The sequence below is a fragment of the Brassica rapa genome, chromosome A06 (genome assembly GCF_000309985.2).
Source record: "Brassica rapa cultivar Chiifu-401-42 chromosome A06, CAAS_Brap_v3.01, whole genome shotgun sequence".
NCBI classification, from domain to species: Eukaryota; Viridiplantae; Streptophyta; class Magnoliopsida; order Brassicales; family Brassicaceae; genus Brassica; species Brassica rapa.
In genome coordinates, this window is record NC_024800.2 from 20,399,692 (window position 1) to 20,423,209 (window position 23,518).

Sequence of the window (23,518 nt, forward strand, 5' to 3'; positions counted from 1 at the left end):
ATGTTTATATTTCACAGGTATAAAATATATGCTGTAAAATAATAGTATTTTGTTTAAAATAGGTTTAGATAATAGGGGTTATATTGTAATATGATATAACTTAAGAGGCAAATTGATGAATGTGGAGAAATAAAGGGCTACTTTAAAAAAGAAGGTGTTGATGTGTAATTTGGATATACAAAGGAAAGCTCCAGTTTTGTTTTTTTTTTTTGTTTTCCTTCATATCTATGGATGTTGTTGTTCCTTGTGGTTAGTCTCTCTGGTCTTTGTCTTCTTCGTTCGTTTCACCGAAATTTTAAGAAGATTCACATTTGATCCATGAAACATGTTACATGAAGAATTAGCTTTCATCATCAAGAGTGTCTCCTTAAAAAACGATCCTTTCGTTCTTGTTTGATGTAGGAATGATGTTTCTTCTTCTCCTCCTCAATTATGTTCTTTGTGTTTCCGTTTTTTTACGATCGTTGCATTTGGTTTTGATAGATGATCTACCTTTGTGTTGGTGATTTGGCTTGTGATGTATGAGATTGTTAGCGTAATTCATGTTAGATTTCAACGTTGTCTTTGTTGTTGTGGGTGAAATCACTGGACAAAACATGGGACTTGATCCTGTTTTGGTTTACTACTCTCGTTGATTTGTTAAATTGAGAGCATTGGGCTTATCTAATTATTCTCCGTCACTTTTATTTATTTATATCTGAATGTTTTTTCTTTGGCTGGATAAGATTGTTGTGCTTGTTGCTCTATAAGTTTATTAGAAAAAAATTGGTAAAATTATTCACAAATCTCTAGTTACATTGACCAGATTCCTCTACGGTCTAATAACTTACAATTAAAATGTTCACCAAATGGCCTTAGAGATTGTCTAGCTCCATAGATTTAGTCCTTGTAATTTATAACTCATTTCGCAAATTCTAAGGATTTGTAGTGTTTTCATCTCTTTTACAGAAGAAAATAAAGAGAAGAATAACATATTAGGAAAAACTTTAGTTTCTTGAGAACTTGTTGATAAGTGTGGATGGGTGCCCCAAAGCAGAAGTGGACACCGGAAGAAGAAGCTGCCCTTAAAGCTGGTGTACTTAAACATGGCACTGGAAAGTGGCGTACCATTCTCTCTGATCCTCAGTTTAGCTCTGTTCTTAAGTCTCGCTCTAATGTCGATCTCAAGGTACAGCCTTTACAATTCCAAAACAAGTAGCTGTTGGGTTTTGGCTAAAGATATCTGCTTTTGTTTTAGTTTGTGACTGCCTGTTTCGGATTAGTCTTTTGATATTTCAAAAGCGTAACAGGACAAGTGGAGAAATATAAGTGTGACTGCGTTATGGGGTTCAAGGAAGAAGGCTAAACTTGCACTTAGAAGGAATTTACCGGCTCCTAAACAAGATGATAACAACAACACTACACCTCTTAGCATTGTCTCTTTGGCTAATGGCCAAGAACGGACGAATCCAACATCGCCCGGAGGTTTTGGTGCTGGATCGCCACAAACTCATGCCTCAAAGAAATCAATTACAAGGTTTAGTTCATTGATGCACCTCATACAGATTTTAGTTTTTGTTCGAAACTCTATATAAGATATTGAGCTAGTGTCTTTCTTTGTAGTTTGGACAGGATTATCTTGGAGGCAATTACTAACTTGAAGGAAACACGCGGTTCCGACAGAACATCGATCTTTCTGTATATAGAGGTAACGCCTAGAGCATTGTGATTTGTGAACCTTATGTTTCTTTTCGAGGTTTTGTCGTATATACTCACTTAGTAGCTGTAAAATTTCAGGAGAATTTCAAGACTCCGCCGAATATGAAAAGAAACGTGGCAGTAAGATTAAAGCACTTGTCATCAAATGGACCATTAGTTAAGGTAACACACACAACAACGTTTGATTCAAGTTTTCATGACACTTCATCATACTCTCAGCATTATCAAGTGCTTACTCATGTAGCGTAATGAGGATACTATTGTTTAACAAAAGCTGTAGAACTCTAGGCAAATAATAATACTAAAACTATGAAAAAGCCTTAAAGATAAATACTAACAAATTAAGATAACTATTAAAATAAACTAGATAATTAAAATACAAATAATTCATGATTATCCTAAATCTAAGTTGCATCTTCTTCTTGTTCTTATTTCAGATAAAGCACAGGTACAGGTTTTCTACTAATTTTACTAGCGTTGGAGCAAGACAGAAGTCTCCTCAACTCTTGTTGGAAGGAAACAACAAAAAAGACTCACTAAGTCCCGAGGCAGACGGAGAGATGTTTATGATAAAAGGCATGACATCTCAAGACGCTGCAGAAGCTGCTGCAAGAGCAGTTGCGGAAGCAGAGTTTGCAATCACAGAGGCAGAAGAAGCAGCAAAAGATGCAGAAAGAGCAGAAGCCGAAGCTGAAGCTGCTCAGATATATGCAAAGGCAGCCGTGAAAGCTTTGAAGTTGAGGATCCGTAATCATACTTGGTAAAACATTAAGGCAAGAGAAGGCATCATGGGAAAGTTCTATAACTGAGCAAGCCCCTATATATATATTATTACCAATCAGGCGGTATCTCATCACCTGCAGAGTTAAAAAGTTTTCAAATACCTTTCTTGTCTTTTGTTTTTGGTTAGTAGCAGTGTAAATCCGCAGTTTGATCATGTGTATGTTCATAACTCTGAGATTCTGTAAAACCTGAGACTTTATCTTTTTCTGTTTGTGGATGATCTACAAGCTGGTTTGAAGGAGATGAATAAGAAAGTAAATTAAGATTTTTGAAAAATTTACAAGCATTTTAACTCTCTTTTTCACTACTCTCTTCCCATTCTTTAAGAATGTCATAAACTGAAAGTGTATCAGAATCACTGGATTCTTCATCATCATCGATCTCTAGTTCCTCTAGACCCAACGTCTCAAGTTCAGTCTCCGTAAATTCCCAAGCTTCTCCTTTCACATCATTCTCATCTTCCATTGTTGTATCATGAAGAAGCAAAGCCTCCTCCGGTTTTTTCTCGCTGTGACTTTGAGTTGTTACATCAATGGCTAACAATGGCTGCTGTGTTGGAGAAGAAGAAGACCCACATAGAGACTTCAATGACTTTGAGAGGTTTGAGACCGTTGGTTCACTTGCATAATCACAGTCAATGATGTAATCAGAGAGCTTCTGTAGATTCTCCTGAGTAATCCAGTCTTGATTCTCCTCGAAAAGATCACTCCATTCCTCTTCACTGATCTGGAACGAAGCCAGAGCCACGGTGTTGGTCAGCGTGATTGCTCTTTGGTAATCGCCTTTAGCTGCCGCATGACACAACATTTCGGTGAAGAACAATAGGTGAGGGATCTCTCCATCTTCAAGAATTGCATCGAAGGCATGCTCTAGAAGACTCCACTGCATTTACAAACAAAATTACATTAGCTCATGGTTCCATATACACTAAAAATGTTTAAGGCCTGCTACCTTCCCAGCCCTTGATGCTTCTATAAGCATTGGTACGTGTTTCGTTTGATCAATTCGATACCCGGAGAGAATCATTGTCTGATACACATGCTCAAAGTATTCCCACTGAAGCGATCTAGCTGAAGCTTCGAGCATGAAGCTGTATGTATACTCGTCTGGGACCAGATGAGTCTCTTTTTCTCTGACGATCTCTTCAAACAGCTCTTTCGCTTCTATAAACATATCGTTCCTTCCGTAAACTCTGAGCATCGTGTTCACGGTTCCTATGTTGGGATCGCATTTATCTTTCATGTACTGGAATATAGCCACGCAATCATCAACATAACCACCGTTCAACGAAGCCGATATGAGTCCTGTGAAGGTGATCTCGAGGGGTTTGCAGTTTTCAAGCCTTTTCATCCTCCCAACCTGCATTATTGAAGAAAATAAATACCACAGAGGTTTTCTGATAAGCAGGAAGGGTTAAACTATTGAGGGAACTTGCCTCGAGCATTGCTTCACGCCAGCGCCCGTTGTTGCAGAGACAGCATGCCAGTTCATAGTAAACTGAACCTGTTCCTATAACTCCCTTTTGCTCCATATCTCTAACTGCTTCAACAGCTTCCTCGATTTTGTTTTCTCTCCAGAGAGCTCGTACAAGAACTGAGAATCATATTACGCGCCATAAGAAATCATATTACCTTATAAACACCAAAAAGAAGAAACGAAAACCCAAAATTACAGAGAGAACCAGTAGCTACCCTTGTATGTAATTGCTTTTGGAGCTTCGCCACTGCTTTTCATCTTCCTAAAGTATTCGTGAACACGATCATACTTCCCTGACTCTAGCATAACCTGTAACATGCATATCTTTGTGAATAAATATACTGAGGGTTTCTACTACAATTACAGACCATCTAGAACGTTTCGTTTCTGTTGAAAAGCAAAAACATTACCTCCATCGCAAGTCCATAGGTAGCTCCATTAGGTCTCAGACCGTTTTTTCTCAACTCTATAAATACCCATGAAACAGCCTTCCATTGGCGTGATGGAACACAAGCGTTCAAAATCTGGGAACCGGTTAAAGCCAGGCAGCAATTAGAAATAGTGATTTTGTTCCATAATTCGCAAAAGCTCACTTACAGCATTGTACACAACCACGTCAGGCTCAAGCACAGGATCCCAGTTCTTTTGGCGCAAAGTCTTAATAAGCTTGGTTGGTTTCTGCCTCATGCGCTCGATTACTTTAAGCAACTCTTTCAAAAAACCAGCTTGTCCAAGCGTCACAGCAATACTGTGGTATGCCGCCATATCAGGATACAACTGGCGATCACCCTAAATTGACTAATGGATGAGAGTTAACCCCCAACGAAAAATGCTTACTATAATCAACTCAAATCAGAAGTTACTTACGAGCATCTGATTAAATATCTGGAGAGCTTCCTCGTGCCTCCTTGCAAACCCAAGAACAGACAAAAGCTTGGTGTATACAAACCTAGTAATGGTTTAAACATAAATAATAGTCCACAATCAATGAAAAAAAGGGAACTACTAATCACCTGCTCCTAAGATGTTTACGCTTCTTATCGGAATAGACCCAATGAACAACAGCTAGAGCTTGTTTCCAGCTCCTTTTGCGTCCTAATCTATCAACAATCTTAAGCATTTGATCTTCACTGAACTGAAGCCCTGATTGATTCATCATCCTCACAAACTTCCAATGCTTCTCAGTAATTTCTCTACTACTCAACCTAATTTGCAAATCAATCAAACAATAATGTAGTCATGAATCAATCAAAGCTAATGAACCAATGAAATAATCATATACCTGTCAACGAGAACGCGCACTGCTTCTCCTTCGTTTCGCCACCGTTTCGCAGGATCAAATCCTCCCACGTCGTCGTTTCGATCTTCCACGTCATCAACGTCGTCCTCGAGAACCCAACGGAGATCCTGCTCCAGTATCTTCTTCAGCTCTTTCAGATTCTCTCTCCTCAGCTTCCCGCCACTTACCTCTTCTCTCCGTACACTACCGACGAGCTCCTTCAACCTCACCCTCTCGATTCCCTCCCATGGATTCCCAACTATCAGACTCCTTTCGCCGTCTCCGCTTCTGTTTCCCGAATCAGTCCTCGTGAATTGCTTGTATTCCCGCCGTAGTGTTTCGAAGTGAGCTTCTTCCTCCATAGTCCGTCTCTGCGCCTCCGTGTACACCGTCTCGGACTCGGTTTGGCGCTTGGTTCTCCGGTTGTATTTTTGAATTTCCTTCTTTCGGAGGGTTTTAAGGATTTTAGGGGTGGGATCGACATCGTACTTGAGGAGCCTCCGTTTGATTTTCTCCATATCCGGTTCGAATTCCGGCGGCAATCTTGCCGGAGATTGGGAGAATCTCACCACCGATGCGTCCATTGTTTTGCGAGGATAGTAGTAGCAAGTGAAGCGTAAACGTTTAGCTTTATCCTATCTCTATTTCTTTAATTTTAAAAATCTCCGTTTTTGGTCTGATATTTCTGGAAAATTATGAATTACGCCATTATGTTTCAATCCTTTCAAATTCAACCCTGAAGGAAGGTGAAATTTGTTGCATAAGAAGAGGAAAACCAATCAAGACTAATATACAGAAGAAGAAAGACGATAAAAACAAAAGACAAGTCTTGTTTCTCACATGATTTAAAACAAAATAAATAAAATTGTCTTCTTCCACCATCAAAGGAGCAACACACAGGAAAGACTGAGAAAATATCTGTTTAGCTTGCAGACTTGGAGTGCTTTACAAGCCAATCAATCACTTGGTCAATGTTGGTAGAGTTCTTGCAAGATATCATGAAGCAACAGACTTCTCTATCTGTGAGCGACTTGAGCCCCCTGTGGAAACAATGGAGAAAAAAAGAACATCTTGAGAATCCAAGTTAAAGAGACGAGTGTTTGGTTGTGTGAGGGGGCCTTACATTTCCTCGGTTAAGTCATCTTTGGACAGAGCACCAGGCTTGTCGATTTTGTTACCGAGGACTAGAAGAGGGATACCACTAAGCGACGTCTTGCTCAACAAATCATGGAGTTCGCTTTTCGAGACACTTAGGTTGTCAGGATCAGCAGCATCGACTACATACCTGGAGTCATAATCAGCAGCAAGAGAGCCAAAGAGTTTTTAGTCATTTGAAAACCCCCCAAATAGAGAAAAAGATAGATAGATTCTTACACAATGGCGGAAACAGAACGGCAGTAGCGTTCCCACATGCTGCGGAACCTAGGCTGACCACCAAGATCCCAAAGTTTGATTGTGACACTTCCTTTGGTCACTTTCCTCATGTTGAACCCAACCTGAAGAGAGTAAAAGAATCTTATTTTACGATTTATCCAAAAGCGAGCCAATAGTTTGTTACTTAAAACATCAATAGGGGAGAAGTGTAACGCACCGTAGGAATCATGTCTTCACTGTATCCACCGGTCTGAAAAAGGAGAGAAAACCATCCATCAATAGGGGTTAAGAAACATATAGAACAAGACTGGGGTTTTTTTTCTGGGGTAGGGATAGAGCATGCTTACAGCAACAACGTTAACAAGTGACGTCTTTCCTGCATTTTGAAGTCCTATCAATGAAAGCTCCATTTCTTGCTTGAAGAAGAGGCTGCAAAGTGACATATTGAGTCAATTGTGATTGGAAACAAAAAGAGATTTTCCCTAAGAAAGCAAGAGCAGTTAGTCCATAGGAGTATTTGTACATCCTCATTACTCACAAGCTAGCTATTCACTTTGCTATTTGTGAAGGAGTCTTTATCTACTAATTGAACTCCAAGATGGATTCCCTAGTGTATTTGTCTAAAGTAACTAAGCCTAAACTTGATTACCAATTCTAAGGCAGACTTGAAGACCAAATCAAAACAGCAAGTATGTAGCATTCTTATTAGTCAGAGATTGATGTGATCCTATTGCTGCTATTCCTTATGAGGATTAAAAAAAAAGCTACAGACTTTATTCTCTTTTGGTACTCAACGACGAAACCAATCACATATGAATCAAAATTAATTCCGCTAGAAGCCTAATTTCGTCCTAAAGAAAGTTGGATTGTTTTTTTTTCAAATCACAAACCCATGAACAAGAAGAAAATGTGAAATTGAAATAGGAACGAACCTGCGAAGCCAATTGAGAAAAGCATCCCACAAACCCATAGTTATGATTTAGAAAACTCAAAAAAGTTTTCCGAGAAAGACAACAGACGACAGATCAGATCGGTCTGCTACAAATTCTCCTCCACGGGATCTCTATGGTGGGTCAAATGGAACCTTCTCTCCCTCCTCTCTTCCCTTTTTTTTAGGCCTTCCCTTCTTGCGCTCTTGGGCTGCTGCTTATCTCGTCGAAGATTTCTTTTTTTTTTTTTAATCGAGAGCCGGCGAATTAAAACTAAACTCCACGAGATCTGGACCGTTGAATCTGCGTAGATCCTTCTGAGTCGTGTGATTAACGGTCCTGATTAGACTAGGGGAAATGAAGGTGTGTGTGTGTGACAGATCGAAAATCATGGCGCTGTTTTGAAAATATTAAATTTTGAGTATCAGCCAATGAGAAGAAAGATTCGATGGGACAGAGAGAAGTTCGGAAGAAGAATAATAGAAAGCTCGAGGGTAAGAAAACAAACAAAAAAGAAGTGCAGATCACACCGCCACTCGCGCGAAGGAGGCGCGTGTTGAAAATGGACTAATGATTTTAGCTGGTAAGTGGCGATTCCAGGAGAAACTGGCGGTGGAGTTTGTGGGATTGGAAGCTGCGCCTATACGCGCCGTTTTAGCCAATAATGGATGGAGAGCCGTATATAGATGGGCTTTGTTATGGGAAATGTAGCCCAACTAGTGATGGCCCATTACTAATGGGTACTATACAATAATAAGTCACCTCTGGATAGCATAATGAGAAGAACATAACAGAGGAGATGAAAGAAAACATAGACAAGGCAGAAAAAAATGTTAATAGAAACATCCAAAGAATTGATAACATCGGTAATGGAGGTACAGAGCACTTGATGCTTATTCAAAGCTTTTGCTCACCAGTGAAAAATATGAGTATTTTTTATGAAGAAATGTAAATATGACATTTGTAATAAGTGTGACTCAACAAGTATCATGTATACATCCATATGTTCATCGTTTGGAAACGAGTTGGGTTTTAATTAGTCTAGTTGAAGAAAGGTGGGAAACGAATTTGTCAACCACTCAACTCGAGATCCACATCTCACGTGCATGAATTATATAAATAAGCTTAGAGTTGATAGAAAAGCCAAATGAAATTATTATACTGTTAGGTTAAAGAGATGGGATTATATCCTTAAATAACACAGTAAACAGAAAAGGAAAAGAAGTGCATTAGAGATAATTAAATAGCACTTGTTAATCACTCCCACCACATGTACAGTATATTTAAATACGAAGGGGAACAAAAATCGCGGAAAAAGAAGAGTTGAATCGGAGGAGAAGGTGAGTTGAATCGTCACCGTCGTCTACGTCTTCGTTCGCACGTCGGAATCATCAAAGAAGCTTGATAGATCCATCTCAACTAAGACTTCACTCTTACCCAACCTTTTTTGTATCTCTCTCAATAATCTAGCTTTAGATTCCTTCTGAGAGAATTATTCAGATCCTTTGTTCTACTTTCGGAGATAGATGCCGGGAAATTCGGCTTCTCTCGGTCTCCTCCGGGGGTTCTCAGGTAAGCCTTCCGATCACTCCGTCCTTTTGAACACTTTTAGTCTCTTTCTGCGTAACTTGAGATCTGAAATCTAGAACTGAGAAGCCATATCAACTAAAGTTCTTTGCAATGATGCAGGAGGAGGTTGCAGACATTCACTGCTTACTATAGTATGGACCGTTGTGGGATTCTTACTCGTCACTCATCTCATCTCGCTCTACACCAGAAAAGATAATAACATCGATGCTCAACAACAACACCAACCTCCTTCTCATCACTTACAACAACTACCTCCTCCTGCTCTCCATGACCTTGTTAGAGTCGAAGAAGAGATCTTGAGATTACCTCCACCTAGAAAGCGTTCTCCTCGCACAGGTAAACGGAGATCGAGAAAACCCATCCCCTTGGCTGAAGAGTTTCTTGACGACAAGTCACCCATCAGACATCTCTTCTTTCCCGACATCAAAACCTCCTCCTTTGGTCCGACCAAGGACATGGGTAACGATGCGTTTCATTACTCCCCCGGGAAGATTTGGTTGGACACAGAAGGAAACCCAATTCAAGCTCACGGCGGAGGGATTCTACACGATGATAAATCTAACACGTACTATTGGTACGGTGAATATAAAGATGGACCAACCTACCATGCTCACAAGAAAGGACCAGCTAGAGTAAGTGCCTATTTACATTTACTATTTTGGGTTAAATTAAAATTTTGAATCTTGTCTTTGTCTTCTTCAGGTTGATATTATAGGGGTAGGTTGTTACTCTTCAAAAGACTTATGGACATGGAAAAACGAAGGCATTGTACTCGGAGCTGAAGACACAAACAAGACTCACGATCTGCATAAATCTAATGTTCTTGAGCGACCCAAAGTGATCTACAATGACAAGACAGGGAAGTATGTGATGTGGATGCATATCGACGACGCTAACTACACTAAAGCTTCAGTTGGTGTAGCCATCAGCGATAACCCAACAGGCCCGTTTGAGTATCTATACAGTAAACGTCCGCACGGGTTCGATAGCCGAGACATGACTGTCTTCAAAGACGACGACGGTGTTGCTTACCTTTTTTATTCTTCCGAAGTCAACAGTGTGCTTCATATCGGACCCTTGACAGAAGACTACCTAGACGTGACGCCGGTTATGAAGAAAGTGATGGTTGGACAACACAGGGAAGCTCCGGCTATCTTCAAGCATGAGAGTACTTATTACATGATCACTTCTTGGTGCACTGGCTGGGCGCCTAATGAGGCCCTGGCTCATGCGGCTGAGTCGATAATGGGTCCATGGGAGAAGTTGGGGAACCCCTGTGTCGGTGGTAATAAAGTTTTCCGGTTAACAACGTTCTTTGCGCAGAGCACGTATGTGATTCCTTTGCCTGGTGTTCCCGGTGCGTTTGTCTTCATGGCGGATAGGTGGAATCCTGCTGATCTGCGGGATTCGAGATACGTGTGGTTACCGTTAGTGGTAGGAGGACCGGCTGATCAGCCTCTGGAGTCCAGTTTTGGGTTCCCGATGTGGTCGAGAGTGTCGATATACTGGCACAGTAAATGGCATTTACCTTAGAACATACAAACAAACAGCTAAACATTTGTTCTTATCGATCTCTCTGTTGTTGATTTATTTTGTAGATTAGGTCATTTTCATACAAACCATTGTGAGGGTTATATAATAATTTCTAAGAAATGTTTTACTCAGATTAAGGTTTGAACATCAAAGGTTCAATCTTGTTCTACGAGTTCAAACTTTGTTCAGTAATGTTAACTCGAGTACGGATCAAAATTTTGGGTAAATGGGCCGGGCCAAAACGAGATCCATTCAATAATTATAATAATATTTAACCAGTTAACCGATCCATCAACTTTAAGACCCTCTTACCAACTTGATACAGAAACATTATCCGATGCAAATATTTAATTCTACTAAAAAACAAAAGCATTACTTCCGAGAAATGTAAATTCAAAATTAAAAGCCAACTTGAATTGAAAAAATAGGAAAGGAACGAAAACAAAGTCGAATTTCCAGAAAAGACGAGATAGGCTTCGACAGAGTGGACCCAAGGTTCAATTATTGATACTTTCAGTTTCAGCTCCACCGTTGATTTAAAGAAAAGAATCGTAACGGTCGTTAAATGATAACGTTAGGTTTCTGTTAAGGCCGTTAGAAATTGTGGTTATCAACGAGTCAGAAAGAAACGGCGTTAAAATATAGGGTTGTTGGCCGGCACACGGCTCATGGTTATCAACTCAAAGCACAAATACTTTTCCATTTACCTAAAATGAAGGCAAGATACACGTCACGTTAAATACGTGTCTACATCTTATTGGTTATTGCTTGACCGCCTTACATCTCTCATGACCTAGTCGGCTTCATCCCTCTTTATAAATAAAAACTTAGAGACCTCGATCTCCTTCACAAATCAGGTCTCGAATTCGATAATCAAAAACAATCCTCTCTCAATCGCAAGTTTCAATCAAAGTGAGTCTCTTGATCTCATCTACTCTATTAGTTGTTTCGTTTGAATCGCTCTGTTTTTGAATTTGATTCGTCGATCAACGTGATCTCTTTTTCGATTCGTCTTTTTGTGTGTTCATCTGCGTTTTTACGATCTAGGCTCAGTTTCTTGGTAGGATCTGATTAGTGTTTGAACGATTTGATTATTGATTGTTAGTATTCGTGGATCTCTGTTGTTAAGCGTCGATCTGTGATTTTCGTGTAGATTCTGTATCAATTCGTGTAACTGTGATTGCTCTTTGCAATTTTATCATTGAAGATTTGATTTATATAGTTGAGTTTTCAATTTTAGAGCTATGTTATGATATGATCATCTGCGTTGTTATCCTTGGCGATCGGAGATTAGTTTCTTGGTTCGATCTGATTAGTGATTATTTTCGAAATTGATTACTGATGTTAATTATTTTGTGTGAATTTTCAGATGCAGATCTTTGTGAAAACCCTCACCGGAAAGACCATCACCCTTGAGGTGGAAAGCTCTGACACCATCGACAACGTTAAAGCCAAGATTCAGGACAAGGAAGGCATTCCTCCTGATCAGCAGAGGCTCATCTTCGCCGGAAAGCAGTTGGAAGACGGCAGGACCTTGGCTGATTACAATATCCAGAAGGAGTCTACGCTTCACCTGGTCTTGCGTCTACGTGGAGGCATGCAGATCTTCGTCAAGACTTTGACCGGAAAGACTATCACTTTGGAGGTGGAGAGCTCTGACACTATTGATAACGTCAAGGCCAAGATCCAGGATAAGGAGGGAATCCCACCGGACCAGCAGAGGCTCATCTTTGCCGGCAAGCAGCTGGAGGATGGAAGGACTCTTGCTGACTACAACATCCAGAAGGAGTCTACTCTTCATCTCGTCCTCAGGCTCCGTGGTGGCATGCAAATTTTTGTCAAGACTTTGACGGGGAAGACGATTACTTTGGAGGTGGAGAGCTCTGACACTATTGATAATGTCAAGGCCAAGATTCAGGATAAGGAGGGAATCCCACCGGACCAGCAGAGGTTGATATTTGCCGGCAAGCAGTTGGAGGATGGAAGGACTCTAGCTGACTACAACATTCAGAAAGAGTCGACTCTCCACTTGGTCTTGCGTCTACGTGGAGGTATGCAGATATTTGTGAAGACCCTTACCGGCAAGACCATCACATTGGAGGTTGAGAGTTCGGACACTATTGATAACGTGAAGGCCAAGATCCAAGACAAGGAAGGCATCCCTCCAGACCAGCAGCGTCTCATCTTCGCTGGCAAACAGCTTGAGGATGGTCGTACTTTGGCGGACTACAACATCCAGAAGGAGTCTACTCTCCACTTGGTGCTAAGGCTTCGTGGTGGCATGCAGATTTTCGTTAAGACATTGACCGGCAAGACGATCACGCTTGAGGTGGAGAGCTCCGACACTATTGACAACGTGAAGGCCAAGATCCAAGACAAGGAAGGCATCCCTCCGGACCAGCAGCGTCTCATCTTCGCTGGAAAGCAGCTCGAGGATGGTCGCACCTTAGCCGACTACAACATCCAGAAGGAGTCCACGCTTCACTTGGTCCTCCGTCTCCGTGGTGGCTTCTGAAACTCTTGTCAGTGTCTGCTTTTCTTTTAAAAAACTTCTTATGGTTGTGTTTTGGGGTCTTTGTAAAGCCCCGTGATCAATAATTGATGAACGCGCTCTGCGTCCTTGTTTCTCCTTTGTTATATCGAACTTCTTTTGTGGAATATAATAGTCGTTGCTCTTTATCCTTGTCTCTCTATTGTGATTTGTGTGTATTAATGCTGTGCCTTCTGCTAGTTTGTGTAGTATTGTCCCGATTTAGTATTATCAGGTGACAGTGAATTTTCAATTATCTCCTGTTTGCTTTGCTTAAGCCTGCTTGAGGCTGTAGCTTTAAAATTTTGGAGACGCATGATTAGTGTGGTTTAGGTTTTTCCCCTCTGCGTGAGGAAGCTCCTTGGTTTTGTTAGGGGAACTACATTCTCATCTCTTTGTGGTCTGATAGTGTTAATTTCTCAAACAAATGGTTAATAGTGTGGTTTCTCAAACATGTGGCATTGTGGCTGGTAGTGTTGTTTCTCAAAGAGGTCATTGATATCGGAGTTTCTAAAACAGGTGGTTGATAGTGTAGTTGCTTAGGTTATTATTGTTTTATCTCTTGCAGTCCACGGATGGAGCTGAAAAGTAGGTTTATAGCAAAATCTAGAACAGTTCCACTGACCATTGAAGCTTCATTCTCTTTTGTCATGTTTTCTTGGAAATTAGCTTCAAGTCTCATTATGCCTTTGTTAGCAACATATAAATAATAGTGGAAATTCATTCTCTTTGTTATAGTGTTTGCTGACAGTCATGTGTCTCTGAAGTTAGCTTCAAGTCTCTCATTACGTCTTTGTAAGCAACAGATGCCTTGATACTGTAGTTTCTAAAACTTAGTCTCAAGTGGGTGCTTACGCACCTAGATGTCTATAATGCTCGAGTTAATTAAGAGCAAGATGATTCTTGTAAATTAAGCTTTCTCTGTTAACGAGAAGAGTTATTGTAATGGAAATTTTTAAACTTAAAACAAGATGTTCTCCTGTGTCTATTTGGTAACACCAAAGACGAAACTAGGCAAAAAGGATGAACGCTTTCTTTCATTTTCATCCATCAAAAACAAATATAACCAATGCAGACAAAATATTACAAACAAGAGTCTCCTATGGAAAGATCCAAAACAAAATAATTAATAGAGAGCGTACGTTTTGTGTGGATATTAAGTCATACCACACCCCAGTCTAATTATCTTCATTTTTCCTTTGAAAATGTTACCAAATCCTTTTACGAAAAAAAATATTATGTATGCTCATGTCATCTGTTTCGACTCCTTAACCACAACTCCACTATTTGTTGATTGAAATATTTGGTTAACTTATCTAATCCCATATTATATTTTATCATTATATATGTATATATTATATAATAGACAAACTAATGCGAGTATTATATAATAATTTTAAGAAATATTTCACTCAGCTTCAGCTTTTGATCATCAAAGATTCACATACAACAATTCATTTGTGGTTTGGGTTCTCTATCAAAAAGACAAAAGTGAACAGTTTTACAAAGTTGGTAGATAATGTTTTTCTTCACCTACCAGCCAGAGAAATCTTTAAACCCTGTGGAGCCTGAAGCAGAAGTTGTTTTTCTTTTCTTAGACACTGCAGTGGCTGCAATATCAGAGTCTGTGGCACCACTAGTCTCCTTAGTGGCTGCATTACTCTTAGCTTTCAAGTATTTCCCGACGCCACCAGTACCGGCTCCACCTTCTGCTGTACCTGATCCTGGGTTGCTGTACCACGACCCGACCTTCTCCTGATAAATCATAAATCTTATCAGACAGGTTGAGAAAGCAAAGAGAAAGACGAGAGATTGTATAAAGTGGAAGGGGTGATACTAACAATGTCTTTGTCTTCGTTCTTCTCCTTCTCAGCTTTCTCTTTCTCTTCTTCCTCTTCATCAGGTTCTGTGTATGGATTTACAAACACATTTGCCTCGATTATCTTAATCTCCTCCTGCATATATTCCAAAAAAAAACACTTGTCTCAAGAGGCTGAAACTTAGAATGCTGTCACTCAAGTAAATAGAGTTTACTTGAAACTTACAAGAGGACGGTCGGTTTCATCTACAGGTACACTCTCCATTGCTGCTAGTGTTGACAAACCACCAACAACTCCACCAAACACTGTGTGCTTGTAGTTCAAATGGGTTGCTGATTTGTATAAGATGAAAAACTGAGAACCATTCGTGTGAGGACCACTATTAGCCATACTAACCACGCCTCTTCCCGAGTGAAGCTGCTTCGAGTTAGGCTCGTCTTTGAATGGCTTTCCCCAAATGGATTCACCTCCTTTTCCTGTGCCAGTTGGGTCGCCACCTTGGATCATGAAGTTCCTATTGTAGAATAAGGTCAAACGAACACCCTTATGTTAATCCATAATAACACAAGAAAGCATCTCAAAACAAAACAAATCTCATTATTACCTGATGCTTCTGTGAAAGGCCACTCCATTGTAGTAACCTCGTTCACAAAGAGTGATGAAATTCTCACATGCTCTAGGAGCTATATCGCAGTGGAGCTCAATGTTCAAATCCCCATGCGTTGTGCGAAACTGAACATACCCTTTCTTCGTTGGGTTCTTCTCGACTTTGATTAATTCGAAATCGTTTTCGGTTACAGGTGTAAACGCAGTGGAAGTGAAAGAACGAGAAGCAGCACCTGAAGAATAACGGCTCTTCACCTGAACCCAAAAAAAAACATTTTAACAACACACAACCTCTCAAAACCGAGATTATTGAGAACAAGAAACTAACCATTTTAGTATTTATAGGTGCTCTGTCTCCAGACATATGCATAGCTATTCTTGCAGCTGTTTTATCACTGGACCCAGCTTTAGCTGCAGAAGCACTTCTTCCATGAACCGAAGCAGATGCAGCATCCACAACACTGTAGGTCTGCTTCGGTTCGTCTGCTTTAGAACTCTCTTTGATTTTCGACCTTGACTCTAGGATGGCAGCAATAGCAGCGGCTCTTTCATTACGGGCCTTGTTACCACCACCACCGTGTAGAGCAATCTCCTTGGCCTTGTCAGTTCCAAGATCTGCAAGCATATGCTTGATATCTCCAGAGGCGTTTATATTATACGCAGGGTCTGAGTTCATCTTCTTCAATTCTGTTTTTGAGAAAGAAAGAAAAAACACAAGAGAATAGAGTCATAACCAACTAAATAAAAACATGGATTGGGATAAGATAGAGGTTTGTGCATCAATTCAAACCTTCATCTTCAAGCTTCAGGCCGTTTTTAACGTGATCAAATTCCACCGTTATTTTACTGTCAACTGCATTAGGATTCTGCAAAACACATTGTAAAAATAAAGTAAATATGCTGTAACCAGATCAAACCATTGCAAAAAGCTTAAAGCAGAGATTTAGTAGTACTTGAATAGTTATAAGATCAGCTCTTGTGAATGGCTCTTCAGTCAAAAGCTCCTTCCAATTCTTGGTTTTGATATTCAACTCTTTGATAGCCTAAATATTTATAAATAAAACTATAAGAATCACTAATAACTCTTCAACAAGTTTCAAAGTAAGAAAAAAAAAACAAACCTCGTAGCAGAATACGTTTCCGGTAGTCTTAACAGCAACAATATGAGTAAACTCAGTGAAGACTTTGTTGAGAACAGGGCAATGAAACTCTCCTACAATTAGCAGGCAACGATTCAGCATTTTCAGAACTATTCTACAGATTAGGATGACAACAAAGCAACAACAAAAAAAGGAAAGAAACCTTCAGAGTTCTTGTGAAAGACGAGAGGAATAAGATCATCTCCTTTCAAAGGCGCTCCTGTAACTGGATGCTTTCCGAACTTCCTAATGTAAGGCACTATCGTTCTGCAATTCTCACCCAAATTGAGAATCAAGGTAAGGTCTAATGTTAAAAAAGAGTAAGAAACTACTGACGTTAGCTCGAAAACGCTGCCGTCGGTTGTACACACAGGATCCTCGAACGGCAGAAACGTAAGCCTGAGATTGAATCCAAACTTGATAAGGATGAAACTCACAAACGGTAATTCATATAAAGGAATTTACATACGCGCAGCAGTAGAAAGGAAGGCTCTTGAAAGGAGTGCGATTCTCTTTGGATTTAGCGCCTCCCCATTCCGTTGCCCACTCCGTCTTCGTTATGAACATTCGATCCTTGCTATGCTGCTTCTTCCCCATCGTTCAACTTCTTCTTCGACACGAGCTGATGATGATAGGTTTAAAGTTCGATTGAAACCCTGACGTTCCGATTTGGGATCTGACACGACTCCCTTTCGCCACCGCGTTTTTATCATAGAAACAGCCGCCGCCGTTGAGCCCGATTCGGCCCAAATAGCATCTATAAATGGTCCTTATTTTAATATTTGGGCCGACTAATTTAAGCCCTAAACCTTTTGATAACCGCTTTTCACTCGGAGATTTGGCGCCAACTCACATTTCTCATTTTCTCTCAACATTCATCAATCAATTTTGAGTATTTGGTCACGTCCAAAAGGTCAAGGAAGGTTGTTACAATTATGGTTTTATTCTCGCATTCAAACAATGATTATACATGAGATTAAGGCTGTTCAGAATATTACAAGAGATGTTTGTACATATCCCTTATGATGTGACTTCGTGGAGCGTGATTCTCTACGACGCCTTGAGGTATCCATTCTGGTCTAGGTAGGACACAACAATCTCTGCCATTTCTGAAAGAGATGAAGATGAATTCTCGTCTCTGTTGTTTTGTATCACAATCTGCACAGCATAGTAGTAGGCCAATGATTCAGAAAAAAAAAGAGAGGATATATGATGTAACTAAAATATGTATATACGAACCTCGCAATCCAAAGGTGGTTCATAAGGGTCATCTATTCCTGTGAAACCTGTAGAAGAAATAGTTTATAATTAGCATATGGGTTGGATCATGAAGGCGTATGGGTTGGCTAAAGAAGATCAAACAAGATGGGTTAAGTTTACCTTTGATTTCCCCAGCGCGTGCACGCTTGTACAAGCCCTTTGGGTCTCTAGCCTCACAGACGTGGAGTGGCACATCCATGAACACCTTTACAAGACATTATAGGGTTAAGATTTTCATGTTAATTCTCGATTCACATTTTATGAACTCTGCAATAACCTCGATGAAATCTCCTAGTGGTAGCAATGCACGACAAGCAGCTCGTTCCTTTCGGTAAGGAGAGATGAGACTAGCAATACAGATGATTCCAGCATCTGCAAACAATCTGGCCACTTCACCAACTCTTCTAATGTTTTCAGCTCGATCTTCTCCTTTGAAACTAAGATCGCTGTTTAAACCATGTCGAACATTGTCACCATCAAGGATATACGAGAGCTTTCCACGATTGTACAGAGCTCGGCTAAGAGCACACGCCAGACTACTTTTCCCTGGAAAAGAAAAGAAAAGATCTGAATGAATCAAGTAGAAACACCTCAAAGAATCACACAAAGAATCAAACCTGAGCCACTTAAGCCAGTAATCCAAATCACACAACCCTTTTGGTTAATCAGTTCTTGTCTATCGCATTTAGAGATGGGACAAGAATGCCAGACGATGTTTCCGTTGATTTGCTGCGTTTCACCTAGTCAGGTTGATCCATTCAGATTACATTTTGACATCACCAAAGCAAAAAGGCTCGTAAGATATTAACAGATGGATCATCATACCTGGCCGCGCTGAAATCGACTCGTCTGTCGCCATGATCCGACGGAAGAAGCTCAGTCTCCGTTGACTTTTCCCGCCAAACTTCAAACCGGCGTGCTCCAATCTCCGGGAATCAGACGACGATAGTCTCAGATTCCGCGACTCTCCGAACGCCGGAGAAACATAGCACCTTCCGGCACATCTCCCCACCGCCGCAACATCCATGAAGCAAAATAACTCGCACGAAAGAAAAGAAAGAAAGAGAGTACGGAAACGAGAGATTCAACGATTCAATTGAACAGGGCTCGACGTTGACAGCGAACAATGTTTAAATCAGTCGGTTATTATTTTGTTTTTAAAACGAAGAAAAAGTGTTGTTTATTTGCTTGTGGGTGCTGAGTGGTAAGCCATGGGTTTTAAAAGACGCACTCTCTCTTAGGGGGCCTGATGACATCGTCGGGCGTTGTCTGATTCACCTAATCCTAATCCTAATCCAAATCCAATAAAGAGATACTCACACCAACTGGGATTTGGCAGGTTTTGTTTTATTAATTAAGAGATGATAAACCTTATCAGCAACTGATAATATCATACATGTATAATTAATGTGTGGATTTATTCATGCTTCTATTTTATCCTATTGACCACGAGAGATACAACTAGGCTTGGAGCTCTAGTTTAAAGTAAACACCAATTTTGTAATTGAAATTGTCTTGTTTGAATGTGAAGAAATGGATTTCATCTTGTTTAGAGTTTAGTGAAAATATACCAAGAAAATTGCTTAGTGAAAATGTCAAAATAAGAACCATATTCGTAAAAGAATTATCCGTCCATTTCACTGCGGAACTACTTATTCATCATGTAAAAAGAAAACCCACGGGTTCTGCCGTAGAATTCAGCAAATGAGAGAATAGAAGAATGGTTCGGAGACTCTGTGTGTGTTCTCTCAAGGTTTGAGAGCGAGTGAAAGACCAAACCTTGGATGCCTGTCTAGCGCCTTAGTGTCTATCTCACTTGAAACAGTAACAAGTGACTTGGGCAAGACCTCATGCTGAAGAAGAGCACCGAGCGTGCCATGGTTGTTGAGCTTAGCTTTCACCGAAGTCGAGTGATCAATCGCATATAACCCACCAACAGTTATCGTGTTTTCATTAGTCGAGAACTTCCTGTAAACCTCACCAACTGCTGCACTTCTCTTGGATTCGTCCAGGTGATGAAGGTAAGATGCTTTGATCGAGTCTCCTTTGTCTCCCCTGAGAATAAAAAAAATATCAGATCAGAACCACACAAGGCGTAGCTACTAATCACTTCTGCTTACAATATAATGGAAGCGCATGCATCTGGTTTGGTCACACTGATTCCGGCGTTGTACTTGGTGAAAGTTTTGGAGGAAGTGTCGTATCCAGCTTCAGCACCAAATGAGATGACAGGTGTACCTAGAGTGGCTGTTATGTCGATCAATGGGTTCTGCTTCAAAGCTGCAGTAGCAGTAACTGCTGCGTGGTCGTGGAAGTATTGGACCTCGAGCTGTTAATAGAATTTATAAGTTGATGGAGTCAATCTCAAAAACAACTGAAAGGCATACAGAAAAAGGGTCGTTCTTTTTTTCTGTTAACCTTGCCAGAACTGTTATCAGGGACTTTGAAGGAGACGATGGCTTTTGTAGATGGGAGGATCTCAGTGAATGTGACGGTTGTCAAAACCTGCCAAAGCAAAGCACACATTAGGTGAAACATGGATTACTAAGTAGTGTTTACTGGATGATAGATATAGTGAAAAGACTAACAGTAGAATCAGTGTCGATTTTGACATCGAAGACAGCATTCTTGTACTTGTATTGAGTGGTAACATCAGCAGCATGCACGCCTCCTTTCTTGAGAGCAGTAGACGTAAGTGCCTACAACAACAAAGCACACAGATATGCTGCTTATATATCCAATGCTAGATTATTTTCCACATAATCACTAGTCAAAAGAACAACAAAAACAATTGAACAATGAATCATACAGTAAAATCCTCCAACGATAACTTGTGTATCAAAAGTCAAAGCTGATGTTCTCACTCATTTATCACAAAGAAGGGCAACAAATACTCTTTAAATGCAAAACAACAAAGAACGTTATCACATAAAAAACAGTGATGGGAGAATAAACTCAGAACAATACTCGTTGGTAATCAATATACATCGAAATCAAAATCTGAGAATAGTGTTGATAAGATACGTACCACGCCGGAGGCACTGTAAGTGGAGATACTGAATTTGTGATCGGAGGTGTAGTCTCTCATCAACAGATCTAAACCACGACACGGAAACATCGAAATCATCACCCATACCAGAATGAAAATCTAAGAACCAGGAGCAGCATATTCCATAAAATGCACGCAAATACTTGCGCGATTTCAACCGAGAAGAGCAATAGGATGATGATGATGTTACCTTTGGCTTTCTTGCCGATATCTGAGAACAGTCCTGGGCCTTTGCTCATGGTTAATCGGAGATGTAGAGCGATCGGCCAAGATTTGGAGGAGAAGCGGTGAAGATAACAGAAAAAAATACGTCTTGATTTTCTTTATGACGAAATAAATAGCGAATATTGTTTGTTACAATAATAACAGCCTGTGATATTCTTTAGTGACAGGCAAAAACTTAAAAATATAACGTGTGATCTAGAGCTTTTAGAGAGAGAGAGTAGATCTATAATCGGGTTCAGTGACTGGCCGGCGCGCGAGTATGCGTGCCGTCATCGGAGCTCCTCTAGCCACCGTTAAAGTCTTCGATTTTCGCTTCGCTCTCGTCTCTTCTCTCCTCCGCCTTGCTTGAGTTTTGGAACAAGGCCGTCCATGACGGATCTGTCTCTGGCGTAAAGGCGCGGTCGTGTTGAGGAAGGCGCGGTGTAGTTCTTTGTGCGGCTATTTGGTTTTGTCTCCAGGAGGCGGAGGCTCCTCCAGCTCCGTCGACGCCGATTCCTGTCCCCAAAAGGTGGAAGCTTCGTTAGCTCTACCGTCGTCGATTTAGATCACGGGGTGTGAAGACGTTCCCTGCCTTTCCTCGCCGTCGGTTGGTTTCCTAGTTTCGTTTTAGGGTTTAGTCTGTTCTTTCCTTTTAGTTTTTTCGTTTTTGGTTTGGTTTGGATTGGTGGAGACGACGTTGGAGGACGATCGAAGCTCGACCATGGTTAACGGTGATGGTTCGCGTGAAGTCTTTCTCTCGGTGCTTGCGATGAATGGTGACAGATGAGATCTCGAACAGTCGATTGATACTCTCCGAAATTGGATTCACTTGAGTTGAAGACGTTTGCGGTGGTGATAGTGTGGAGTCAGTGAGCTCCGGTGGATCCTGGTGAATCGACGGTTGATTACCCGGTGTTGTTTCGAAGCGAGGGCGACGTTGGAGCCGCAGTGTTTGTCCGCACGGCGGCGGAGCCTTGTGTGTCCTAGGGTTTCGTAGTTGGGTCTTGAGTCCAGAATTTTATTGTTTTTGACCCATTTTCTTGGACTTCTGTATGTTGTACTGTGAATTTTTTTTAGGTCTGTTAATCAAATATCTATTGACAGAAAAAAAAAATTCTTTAGTGACAGGTCACTCATTAGTCATAAGGCATAACCGCAAAAGAACGTGGGACCCAGTTATCAAAATCGCACCCAAGGCAAGCGTTCGGAGCCTAATTTGCTTCGTGTTAATATATTAATTTTGGGTTTACCTCCGAGCCTGGTGTCCATTGGGCTTATGTTAATAAAGTACGGCCCAAATAAAAGATAATCGGAACCCTATACTTAAACTATCTCACAGATGGCCTGCATCGATGTCACTCGACACAAAATAACAAACAATGGCGACGAACAAAATCATCCGTCTGATCGCACCAAGCCGATCCGCCTCCTCTAGATTCATGGAGCCTGTATCACGCTTTCTAAGCTCCGGTACTCCTCCGCCGCAGTCACCATCACCGTCTCCGAATGAGGATCAGGTTGTGAAGCCAGATCAGAAACTTCAAGAGAATCTGCAGATGCCCAAGGAAGAGGAAGATGATGAAGAAGGAGGAGGAGGAGGTGGAGAGTTTTTCAACAAAGATACGGGTGAGATCGGAGGGCCTAGAGGTCCTGAGCCGACTCGTTACGGCGATTGGGAACAACGTGGTCGATGCTCCGACTTCTGATTGAGACGTGATGATCCCAAGTAAATCTCGGTCCTTGTTCATCATTTTGATTCCACAGGAATTAAATTCACTTTCTATAAGTTGTTTATGTATTCGCAAATAATGGACAACACAGAAGAAAAATTAAGGAGAAGTTGGAACTATGATTTGTCTGGATTCCTTGTGTTGCTTATGTTGAATGTTTATTTATTTGAATACATAAGTGAATTTGCTTATGTTGTAAAATTATGATTTTATTAGCTTGAATCAAGAACTGTGTCTGAAGATAAAAGATGAGAAGAGTACTCCATTATAAAACCATCACGTATATGTTTGGAAGTAATTTCAAATTTAGGTATATTGATGTTTCCAACACTTGGATTATGATGAGTACAGTATAGACCAACAACATGTAGAAACTAATCCTCCTCTCTAAAGCGAAAGTGTACTGTTTAAGATTTCGTAGCAAGATATTATATGTTTATTCTATAAAATAGATAGGAACATGTTACTAGTTACAACCAGACTAATTAAAGAGGTTGGGCAACAATCAATTCAAGTGA

At 40.6% G+C, this 23,518-nt stretch overlaps 9 protein-coding genes across 11 annotated transcripts; 4 read left to right on the forward strand and 5 right to left on the reverse strand.

Moving 5' to 3' along the window:
- Positions 1 to 158: 158 nt before the first annotated feature.
- Positions 159 to 2,748, forward strand: LOC103874040 (telomere repeat-binding factor 2). 3 transcript variants are annotated; one of them, XM_009152444.3, is made up of 6 exons: positions 159 to 249; positions 949 to 1,168; positions 1,290 to 1,516; positions 1,603 to 1,687; positions 1,777 to 1,860; positions 2,136 to 2,748. In XM_009152444.3, exons 2-6 carry the CDS (start codon positions 1,019 to 1,021, stop codon positions 2,460 to 2,462), a joined length of 873 nt encoding a protein of 290 aa, XP_009150692.1. In that variant the 5' UTR covers positions 159 to 249; positions 949 to 1,018; the 3' UTR covers positions 2,463 to 2,748. The 3 variants fall into 3 exon arrangements, with proteins under 3 accessions (XP_009150692.1, XP_009150691.1, XP_033129533.1); XM_009152443.3 differs by having other exon boundaries at positions 163 to 398; XM_033273642.1 differs by having other exon boundaries at positions 245 to 398; positions 929 to 1,168.
- Positions 2,711 to 5,871, reverse strand: LOC103874039 (pentatricopeptide repeat-containing protein At5g67570, chloroplastic). The gene is made up of 9 exons (XM_009152441.3): positions 5,240 to 5,871; positions 4,971 to 5,162; positions 4,825 to 4,906; positions 4,555 to 4,746; positions 4,368 to 4,481; positions 4,173 to 4,266; positions 3,917 to 4,074; positions 3,433 to 3,840; positions 2,711 to 3,363 (listed from the first exon to the last, which is right to left on the reverse strand). Exons 1-9 carry the CDS (start codon positions 5,818 to 5,820, stop codon positions 2,770 to 2,772), a joined length of 2,415 nt encoding a protein of 804 aa, XP_009150689.2. The 5' UTR covers positions 5,821 to 5,871; the 3' UTR covers positions 2,711 to 2,769.
- A 104-nt stretch (positions 5,872 to 5,975) lies between these two features.
- Positions 5,976 to 7,860, reverse strand: LOC103874041 (ADP-ribosylation factor-like protein 8b). Its single transcript, XM_009152445.2, has 6 exons — positions 7,543 to 7,860; positions 6,958 to 7,039; positions 6,828 to 6,860; positions 6,611 to 6,732; positions 6,360 to 6,521; positions 5,976 to 6,276 (listed from the first exon to the last, which is right to left on the reverse strand). Exons 1-6 carry the CDS (start codon positions 7,578 to 7,580, stop codon positions 6,159 to 6,161), a joined length of 555 nt encoding a protein of 184 aa, XP_009150693.1. The 5' UTR covers positions 7,581 to 7,860; the 3' UTR covers positions 5,976 to 6,158.
- Positions 7,861 to 8,101: 241 nt separating this feature from the next.
- LOC103874047 lies at positions 8,102 to 10,793 on the forward strand. Its single transcript, XM_009152452.3, has 3 exons — positions 8,102 to 9,111; positions 9,229 to 9,761; positions 9,832 to 10,793. Exons 1-3 carry the CDS (start codon positions 9,066 to 9,068, stop codon positions 10,660 to 10,662), a joined length of 1,410 nt encoding a protein of 469 aa, XP_009150700.1. The 5' UTR covers positions 8,102 to 9,065; the 3' UTR covers positions 10,663 to 10,793.
- A 532-nt stretch (positions 10,794 to 11,325) lies between these two features.
- Positions 11,326 to 13,345, forward strand: LOC103874046 (polyubiquitin). The gene is made up of 2 exons (XM_009152450.3): positions 11,326 to 11,574; positions 12,032 to 13,345. Exon 2 carries the CDS (start codon positions 12,032 to 12,034, stop codon positions 13,175 to 13,177), a length of 1,146 nt encoding a protein of 381 aa, XP_009150698.2. The 5' UTR covers positions 11,326 to 11,574; the 3' UTR covers positions 13,178 to 13,345.
- A 1,250-nt stretch (positions 13,346 to 14,595) lies between these two features.
- On the reverse strand, positions 14,596 to 17,461 carry LOC103874045 (peptidyl-prolyl cis-trans isomerase CYP65). The gene is made up of 11 exons (XM_009152449.3): positions 17,227 to 17,461; positions 17,094 to 17,156; positions 16,921 to 17,024; positions 16,740 to 16,831; positions 16,572 to 16,661; positions 16,409 to 16,484; positions 15,947 to 16,305; positions 15,617 to 15,873; positions 15,238 to 15,526; positions 15,034 to 15,147; positions 14,596 to 14,947 (listed from the first exon to the last, which is right to left on the reverse strand). Exons 1-11 carry the CDS (start codon positions 17,352 to 17,354, stop codon positions 14,726 to 14,728), a joined length of 1,794 nt encoding a protein of 597 aa, XP_009150697.1. The 5' UTR covers positions 17,355 to 17,461; the 3' UTR covers positions 14,596 to 14,725.
- A 170-nt stretch (positions 17,462 to 17,631) lies between these two features.
- On the reverse strand, positions 17,632 to 19,326 carry LOC103874044 (adenylyl-sulfate kinase 4, chloroplastic). Its single transcript, XM_009152448.3, has 6 exons — positions 18,843 to 19,326; positions 18,635 to 18,757; positions 18,295 to 18,563; positions 18,138 to 18,222; positions 17,997 to 18,043; positions 17,632 to 17,915 (listed from the first exon to the last, which is right to left on the reverse strand). Exons 1-6 carry the CDS (start codon positions 19,042 to 19,044, stop codon positions 17,808 to 17,810), a joined length of 834 nt encoding a protein of 277 aa, XP_009150696.1. The 5' UTR covers positions 19,045 to 19,326; the 3' UTR covers positions 17,632 to 17,807.
- Positions 19,327 to 19,572: 246 nt separating this feature from the next.
- Positions 19,573 to 21,473, reverse strand: LOC103874042 (mitochondrial outer membrane protein porin 2). Its single transcript, XM_009152446.3, has 6 exons — positions 21,257 to 21,473; positions 21,046 to 21,113; positions 20,606 to 20,716; positions 20,436 to 20,522; positions 20,138 to 20,346; positions 19,573 to 20,072 (listed from the first exon to the last, which is right to left on the reverse strand). Exons 1-6 carry the CDS (start codon positions 21,303 to 21,305, stop codon positions 19,766 to 19,768), a joined length of 831 nt encoding a protein of 276 aa, XP_009150694.1. The 5' UTR covers positions 21,306 to 21,473; the 3' UTR covers positions 19,573 to 19,765.
- A 1,133-nt stretch (positions 21,474 to 22,606) lies between these two features.
- Positions 22,607 to 23,204, forward strand: LOC103874048 (succinate dehydrogenase assembly factor 4, mitochondrial). Its single transcript, XM_009152453.3, has one exon. The coding sequence runs from the start codon at positions 22,650 to 22,652 to the stop codon at positions 22,974 to 22,976; it is 327 nt and encodes a 108-aa protein (XP_009150701.1). The 5' UTR covers positions 22,607 to 22,649; the 3' UTR covers positions 22,977 to 23,204.
- Positions 23,205 to 23,518: the final 314 nt, after the last annotated feature.

What these genes read in the sequence shown, in the direction of transcription:
- LOC103874044 (XM_009152448.3), bottom strand. Translation starts at nt 19,044, where the DNA reads ATGGATGTTGCGGCGGTGGGGAGATGTGCCGGAAGGTGCTATGTTTCT. An exon ending in CACTAGGAGATTTCATCGAG is followed by an intron (nt 18,223 to 18,294) that starts GTTATTGCAGAG and finishes TGTCTTGTAAAG; the next exon opens with GTGTTCATGGATGTGCCACT. An exon ending in ACGCGCTGGGGAAATCAAAG is followed by an intron (nt 18,044 to 18,137) that starts GTAAACTTAACC and finishes TTTCTTCTACAG; the next exon opens with GTTTCACAGGAATAGATGAC.
- LOC103874041 (XM_009152445.2), bottom strand. Translation starts at nt 7,580, where the DNA reads ATGGGTTTGTGGGATGCTTTTCTCAATTGGCTTCGCAG. An exon ending in CGTTCTGTTTCCGCCATTGT is followed by an intron (nt 6,522 to 6,610) that starts GTAAGAATCTAT and finishes TTATGACTCCAG; the next exon opens with GTATGTAGTCGATGCTGCTG. An exon ending in GATGACTTAACCGAGGAAAT is followed by an intron (nt 6,277 to 6,359) that starts GTAAGGCCCCCT and finishes TTGTTTCCACAG; the next exon opens with GGGGCTCAAGTCGCTCACAG.
- LOC103874047 (XM_009152452.3), top strand. Translation starts at nt 9,066, where the DNA reads ATGCCGGGAAATTCGGCTTCTCTCGGTCTCCTCCGGGGGTTCTCAG. An exon ending in TCTCCTCCGGGGGTTCTCAG is followed by an intron (nt 9,112 to 9,228) that starts GTAAGCCTTCCG and finishes GCAATGATGCAG; the next exon opens with GAGGAGGTTGCAGACATTCA. An exon ending in ACAAGAAAGGACCAGCTAGA is followed by an intron (nt 9,762 to 9,831) that starts GTAAGTGCCTAT and finishes TGTCTTCTTCAG; the next exon opens with GTTGATATTATAGGGGTAGG.
- LOC103874040 (XM_009152444.3), top strand. Translation starts at nt 1,019, where the DNA reads ATGGGTGCCCCAAAGCAGAAGTGGACACCGGAAGAAGAAGCTGCCCTT. An exon ending in GCTCTAATGTCGATCTCAAG is followed by an intron (nt 1,169 to 1,289) that starts GTACAGCCTTTA and finishes AAAGCGTAACAG; the next exon opens with GACAAGTGGAGAAATATAAG. An exon ending in TCAAAGAAATCAATTACAAG is followed by an intron (nt 1,517 to 1,602) that starts GTTTAGTTCATT and finishes CTTTCTTTGTAG; the next exon opens with TTTGGACAGGATTATCTTGG.
- LOC103874042 (XM_009152446.3), bottom strand. Translation starts at nt 21,305, where the DNA reads ATGAGCAAAGGCCCAGGACTGTTCTCAGATATCGGCAAGAAAGCCAAA. An exon ending in TATCGGCAAGAAAGCCAAAG is followed by an intron (nt 21,114 to 21,256) that starts GTAACATCATCA and finishes GTCGTGGTTTAG; the next exon opens with ATCTGTTGATGAGAGACTAC. An exon ending in CTGATAACAGTTCTGGCAAG is followed by an intron (nt 20,347 to 20,435) that starts GTTAACAGAAAA and finishes TTCTATTAACAG; the next exon opens with CTCGAGGTCCAATACTTCCA.
- LOC103874046 (XM_009152450.3), top strand. Translation starts at nt 12,032, where the DNA reads ATGCAGATCTTTGTGAAAACCCTCACCGGAAAGACCATCACCCTTGAG.
- LOC103874039 (XM_009152441.3), bottom strand. Translation starts at nt 5,820, where the DNA reads ATGGACGCATCGGTGGTGAGATTCTCCCAATCTCCGGCAAGATTGCCG. An exon ending in CCTATGGACTTGCGATGGAG is followed by an intron (nt 4,267 to 4,367) that starts GTAATGTTTTTG and finishes TGCATGTTACAG; the next exon opens with GTTATGCTAGAGTCAGGGAA. An exon ending in AAAAGCAATTACATACAAGG is followed by an intron (nt 4,075 to 4,172) that starts GTAGCTACTGGT and finishes TATGATTCTCAG; the next exon opens with TTCTTGTACGAGCTCTCTGG.
- LOC103874048 (XM_009152453.3), top strand. Translation starts at nt 22,650, where the DNA reads ATGGCGACGAACAAAATCATCCGTCTGATCGCACCAAGCCGATCCGCC.
- LOC103874045 (XM_009152449.3), bottom strand. Translation starts at nt 17,354, where the DNA reads ATGGGGAAGAAGCAGCATAGCAAGGATCGAATGTTCATAACGAAGACG. An exon ending in CTTCCTTTCTACTGCTGCGC is followed by an intron (nt 17,157 to 17,226) that starts GTATGTAAATTC and finishes ATTCAATCTCAG; the next exon opens with GCTTACGTTTCTGCCGTTCG. An exon ending in GAAACGTATTCTGCTACGAG is followed by an intron (nt 16,662 to 16,739) that starts GTTTGTTTTTTT and finishes ATAAATATTTAG; the next exon opens with GCTATCAAAGAGTTGAATAT.